At 36.6% G+C, this 6,547-nt stretch overlaps 1 protein-coding gene across 1 annotated transcript in view; it reads right to left on the minus strand.

The window, feature by feature from the left end:
- Positions 1–6,530, minus strand: part of UFL1 (UFM1 specific ligase 1) — a 40,061-nt gene extending 33,531 nt beyond the window's left edge. The window contains exons 1-5 of the mRNA XM_006156105.3: positions 6,339–6,530; positions 5,032–5,177; positions 3,648–3,676; positions 2,565–2,662; positions 380–494 (exon numbers count right to left, since the gene is read on the minus strand). Coding sequence (XP_006156167.1) covers positions 380–494; positions 2,565–2,662; positions 3,648–3,676; positions 5,032–5,177; positions 6,339–6,415 — 465 coding nt within the window. The 5' untranslated portion in view covers positions 6,416–6,530. The remainder of the gene's footprint in view (positions 1–379; positions 495–2,564; positions 2,663–3,647; positions 3,677–5,031; positions 5,178–6,338) is intronic.
- Between the last annotated feature and the right edge of the window lie 17 nt (positions 6,531–6,547).

The following is a 6,547-nucleotide window of genomic DNA, read 5'->3' on the forward strand; positions in this document are numbered from 1 at the left end:
CTAAATGATTAACTTCATTAGTTACTTCTTAAAATATACCTGGGCCTTCAGAACTGTAGATATCTTGGTTTTTGTACAGCTGATATCAGAAGCATGAGATAAATCTGTGCACTTAAGGCACTGTCAAGACAGCCCTAGAATTTAGTCTATTGTTTTACGGTATCTCTTAGTTCAGGAAGATTATAATCATTTTTGAATAGTCTCCTTCAAGTCATAAATGTATAGGAAGTACCCCCACATGTTAACTGCTATAACATTTATCAAGTCAGACATCTGCCAAGAATCAATTGAAGGTAGGACAGTCTAGTTCTCCCCCTCCATTATATTTATTTAAATTATTTATTAAAAAGACACATCATACTATTAAGGAAAAACATACCTGTGTCAGAAAGTTTCCAGGAAGATCATAGGTTTTACACAATTCGGAAATGGTTACCTGACCACTTTCTTGCAATTTGTCATTTACTTCTTCTGCTAACCGATCCAAATAGTTCCTAATCAGAAAAAAAAAAAGACTGCCATCAACAAAAAAAGCAATTAGGAATAATGGCTTTTGTCTGTTTTCTCTATCTTTCATGTTTAATTTCTGCTGAAATAAAGTATGCCCTAAAAGTAATGAATAGGGTATATGCAGGTAAACACAATTCTTTTTGTTGTTGTTGTTTTTTGCCATAGGGCATGTATACTTGCCAGAGAGGAAATGTGAGAAATCACCCCCCAAAGGAGATGTCTTTGCTCCTCCATTTTCTTCTTGGGATTTTTGGGCATACGTGCAAAGACACCTGGCGTGATTTTCAAGCTGCCAGGTCTGGGACTTGAACAGCTCAGCCATGTGGAAGTCCAGTGTCTTAACCAGCCACCATGCCACCTGCTGACCCCACTCAAATAAAGCATATATTTATGTAATGTCAATTAATAAAAATGGAAATGAAACATAGTCAGAAAATAGTATTTTTTTCCCAAAATTTTGAAGACTTTTCATGAAAATGAATATAACTGTGAGCTGTATTCTTAGATGTCTCTGATGTAGGAGTTTGCAGAACACTAGTTTCTTAGCATGAGTGAGGAGGACATATTTCTCTGTCTTGCATGTGACACACTAGGAGGGCTGGGATGTCCTTGGATACCTTTCAGCATTCGAATTCCATACTAATGGGTCCAGAGGCTATGGTTTATATGACACATCCCTGATCATCAGAATACATGCTTCCATAATAGAAACAAATCTTCTGAAACTCTGGGAACCTTCTTGGAAAGCTAAAAAATGTCTTTAATCTCATGAAGCTGAAGGGAAAAAGTTGTTGTAGACATGCTTGATTAGGCACATGGTTCTTAGGTATGATAATATAATAGGGAACCCAAGTGATGTAGAAATTGAGGAAAACAGATACTGTTAATTTTCTTTAATGAGACTGATTCTACGTTTGGGTAAAGAAACTCATTTAGTCTTTTAAGCACAAAGGCATTGAAATAGGAGACTGATAGAGCCTAGGCTATATTTGTACTTAGGGAAGCTGGATCCACAATGCCTTCGAAACATGGTCAGATTGTCATATTTCTTTAACCCTTCACTATAGTACTTGAAATGCCATCAGCAAAGATTAAATTCCTATGCCTACAGAAAAACTTCGTCTGGAACTCTTAATTAGAATAAAAGTAGAATGATGTTACATATGTACAAAGTGGTGTGGGTTTCTTGATAAGAGTCTTTTCTGATATTGCAAGAGGACCTGGGAATTGAGGAGAGAAAACAGCGGTGGTAAGGATGAGATGAAGAAAGTGTGAGTGAGAATGTTCAAAGGGCAAAGAAAAGATTTTCCTGCTACCACATGTGCTCAAAGGCTGATCTCTTTTTTTTTTCCCCCTTTAAAAGAAATTTTACTGTAGGCACATGTGCTAGCTAGAAAGACAGACATAAAGCAAGAAATCACCCTCCAGGGAGATGGCCACACCACAATTCCTTCTCCATTTTCCTCTTGGGATTTTGGGCATGGATGCACGTGCGATAGGAGTGAAGTTTAAGCCACTAGGTCTAGAACTCAAACCATGGTCAACTATGTGGGAGTTCAGCAACATAACCATTATGCCATCTGCTGGTCCTGAGACTAATCTTTTGTATTCTAAGTCATGATGATAGGGACTTGATCTGAAAGTCCTGTGATTTGCATTATTCATATTCTAACAATTATTTTTTTCTCATCAGTGTAACTTAATATAAGATTAATCAAATGGCAAATGTTGGAAATTTTTTAAGGATGGAAATTTCACAGTAATTTTTCATTAAAATGTTTGGAACAAATCTGCTTTCAGAGCTAAGATTATATAGGAAAGATTACAAAAGTGGTATTTTGTATCACTTTTTAGAAAACAGGAAAAAAAATACTATTTCTGAGTACTCCACCTAATTAAGCACTTACAGGTTAAGTAGAATGATCCTGAGGATGAAAATCAGCACTATAAAAACCCTAAACAAAATGTCTAATTGGCCATAACAGGACTAAATTTAAATATTTACAAGGAAGGAAGGAATGTAGGCAACAAAGAACTCCTAAAATTGTACTTACTCATCTATCAGTTGTCCCAACACTAGCTGAACATGCTTTTCTGATTTAATAATGTCACCAATTCTATTTTCAATATGAGTCAGGTCAACATTAATTACCTGGAAAATAAACACAAATTCTCCTAGTGTTAAGTTTGTATTATTTTTTTAAGTTTGAAATTATACATTTAAAACTATACTTTAACTTACATGTGTCTTCAAAAAGTTCCTGAAATGGCATATTATGACAACACAATGAATGGATTTCAAATTTTTGCACCAAAATCAACTTGCAGTGTAATTCCATGAATTTATTTATTTATTTATTTAAAGAGAAGAGACTGCTATAGGGCGTGTGTACTCGCCGGAGAGACAGAGAGAAAGTAAGAAATCACCACCACCTCCACCCCTCCCCAGGGGATGGCCACTACACAATCCCTTCTCCTCCATTCTCCTCTCGAGATTTTGGGCATGCATGCACACATATCCTGTGTAAATTTCCAGCTGCTGAATACAGGACTCGAACCGTGGCTAGCTATGTAGAAGTCCAGCGATATAACCATTACAACATCTGCTGGTCCCTCCATAAACTTTTTGAAGTCCTCTTGTAGGTAAGAAGTTATCTATTCTTAGATAAATTTTTTAGTCGTTTGACATATCCTTAACTAAAAAATTAAAGGCTTATTATTACTTATTTCTAATCCTAAAAAAAAAAAATCACAATTTCATTTTGCTAGTAAAGTTTGTTAAGCAGTAAAATCAATTTTCATACAATAAATACCAATTATCACAAGATTTACCAGATTCTTATTTATAGTGTCCCATGGCAATGACATGCACAGTTATATTTTTTAGATATCTTCTATCATTAAAATATTTATCTATTATTTCTGCTTTCTGAAAAGCATGTTTTTTCTCTCAAAATAACATAAACTCTGCAATTATGTAAGATAATTAAGTCTACTTAACAAAGAATAAAAGGAAAGCAAGTCACTGAGAAAAATATAAAACCAATATTAGTAAATACTTTTTAAGTCACTGATTAATTCATAGTATCAACAAAGTTTTTTAAATCAAAGCAAAAATATTATAAATTTAAAATTACCTGTTGTAGATCAACAATGTTTACTCGACCTTTAAAGAAAAAATATTGATTTATTTTAAATTACATGTAAGTACAAACCAAAAGCTATCCATTCTAACAACTTTAAGTTTCAAACAGTTGAAATCCTTCTGCAAAATACCTAGTGGAGCTAGATTAATGTCTTCAAATACAAACCAAACTGAATAAGACTTCATGACTGAAGCCATAGGCAATAATTTATCTTTAAACTTATTTTTATCACAGCAAACCACTTATTAGTATCACCTGATATGTAAGTTGGCTGGACCTATAAAGGATATTCATCTCTGCCGCAATTCAGAATTTATTTACTGTGACCAAACAGATAATGACAACTAAATTAAAAGGAACATTTTTCAATTATTTGAAATTGAAAGGTAAATTTCTTCTATCGGAATAAAAAAAAAAAAGAAAAAAATTGTTAAGTATTCAATATTACAACTCTGGGCCAGTAGTGGTTAAAGTGCTGGACTCCCACCTGGCTGACAGGGGTTTGAATCTCAGACCCAGTGGCTTAAAACTCATGCCAGGCACATGTGCATGCATGTCCAAAATCCTAAGGGGAGAATGGAGGAGAAGGGATTGTAGCATGGCCATTCGTACTAGTGGTGATTTCTCATTTTCTCTCTCTCTGCCTGTCCAGCAAGCACATGCACCCTACAACAAAAATATCTCTCTCTAAAAAAAAATTATAGCTCATACTTTATTTGTATTACAGAAGAAGAGAAAAATCAAACACCAAGGTTGTATTTGGGCAACATCTAATGAAGAGTCATTTTATAGTTGTAGTTACCTCTATTTTAACCAGTGTTCAAAGTTCCTCAATAGTTTGTTCAAATTGTAAAAAGATAAAAGAGAACACCCCTTTTTGTGCTTGTAGTAACATTTCATACAATATGATGATTGTAACACCAGACTGTATCAAATAACCTAATTTATAATATTTATAAGTCAGATTTTTTTTTTTAAAGCACGGTAAGAGAACCTTGATGTTCAAGAATTTATATAATTTTTAAAAATCTGTTTGCCTTTCACAGTTACCACCTGATAACAGGCAGCTAAGTATCCCCTCCACCCTATGCCATACAATTAAATTAATCTGTTGTGGACAAAGACAATTCTAATACAATACACATAACTCAAAAAATAGAAAAGCACTATTTTATAAAGTGGTAATACTGAAATACTGAATCCATTTAAATGATGTGATCATGTTTGCATGAATCTAGGAAAAATATTAAGGGCAGTTGCTAAGACAACAATTGAAAACGTGTCCTATAGCCTCCAAACAAATATTTTATAATTTTAAGCGCTTTTTTTTCCTTCCAAAAATCCAGAAGAAAAAAAGAAATAGAGAATTACTTACCACCCCGGACATGTAGCTCATCTTTCATTTCTTTACTAATTTGGGCTGGAGTAATATATTCTTTTCCATCAAGTGTGTGAACTACTTCTAGCTGTTTCTGAGCAATCAGTTTATTCACAATCTCAATACAGTTCCGCTCTGACAGCCTGACAGAAAGAAGAACGTTTCAAAAGTGCACTTGATACACTCATGGTCAATAAAACTAGCACACTGTATGAAAACGGGCTTTTGAAAGTTTGGGTAAAAAGTCACTAATATTAATATATAATATTACATAATCCATATCTTTCATTAGAATAGTACTGATGCAGTAAGTTAGAAAAATTCTCTTGAGAGTAAACAGGTTTACATGCACTTAAGTCATTTACTTAATTTATACATATTCTATTAAAGATTTCAAGTTCTGTCTTCTAGACCTAATCCTCAAATTGGAATAGAAAATTGAGGACATAATTTAGGCAACAGAAAATCTTGCCCTACTTTCACTTCAATTTCCAATTTATCCAGGATTTTCTTTGAAATTATATGCACAGTTTCCTTTCTCATACATCTGGTCTGCAGGCAGGTGGGCAATCTGGCCTAGTAAAATCACAGCTACTACTGTTACCCTCACACTTAGTGTACCCTAGTTTTTTTTTTTTTTTTCTTTTTTGGTAGCTCTCAGTGCTACAAAATGCAGCATCAAGAGACTATGGTCTTCGGGCAGGGAAAGTATAAAACATCGCAGGAAATAAACAGTAATTTATTATGTACGTTCTGTAATATTAAGAAGCAGAGTGTTCCAGACACATCCCTCAAAGGTTGATGGACTTGAAAACTTCAGTGCTCTGGAGTCCTTAAAAGTAACAGACGGGGTCCTGAGTCTGACCTAGATCTGTTATGGTACTCAAACCGTAAAGGGTCAACATACTACTTGCAAATTACAGTATTTAGGTATTAATCTTTCTTTTCTAGTTCATTTTAAGACAGGTAGTGTGTAATAGCCAACGATCCACAGTGACCGGGTGGTAGGTGGAGGAGGAATGGTCAGGGGGTACTCAATAAAAATATGCCAAAGTCGACCAGGTTCGACCCTCGTGGGGCAGGGGTCTGTCAGCACTTGACTGGAACCGGGATGGCGGGGAGGCCTGGGACTTCACCGCCGGCCCCCCCGCCGAGACTGCGATCCAAGCTCGTGGCGAAAGGAGGAAGCAGGAACGGTGACAGGGGCTGCGCAGGTACTGGGGCCAGGGACCTAAGGTACTGAGCTAGCCGTGCGCGCCCCGGGCCTAATCTGGGCTGCACAATGGAAAGGGAGGGTCAGGCACCTCTGTGTGGCCTCGGCGAACTGCGCCCGCTGGAAGTCAGCCGCCAACCGCCTGATCTCTTCCCAGGCGTCCGCCATCACTGCCGGACTCGCCAAGATGCTGAGGAACTGCGGACACGTCAGCCCAAAGGCGCCGGGAAAACAGGCCAGGGAGAACGGGCCGTGCGGAGAGACAAGAGACCCGCCCCCGACGCAAAGACCGTACGCGCC

Source organism: Tupaia chinensis, unplaced genomic scaffold, assembly GCF_000334495.1.
Source record: "Tupaia chinensis unplaced genomic scaffold, TupChi_1.0 Scaffold000478_3, whole genome shotgun sequence".
Classification (NCBI taxonomy): domain Eukaryota; kingdom Metazoa; phylum Chordata; class Mammalia; order Scandentia; family Tupaiidae; genus Tupaia; species Tupaia belangeri.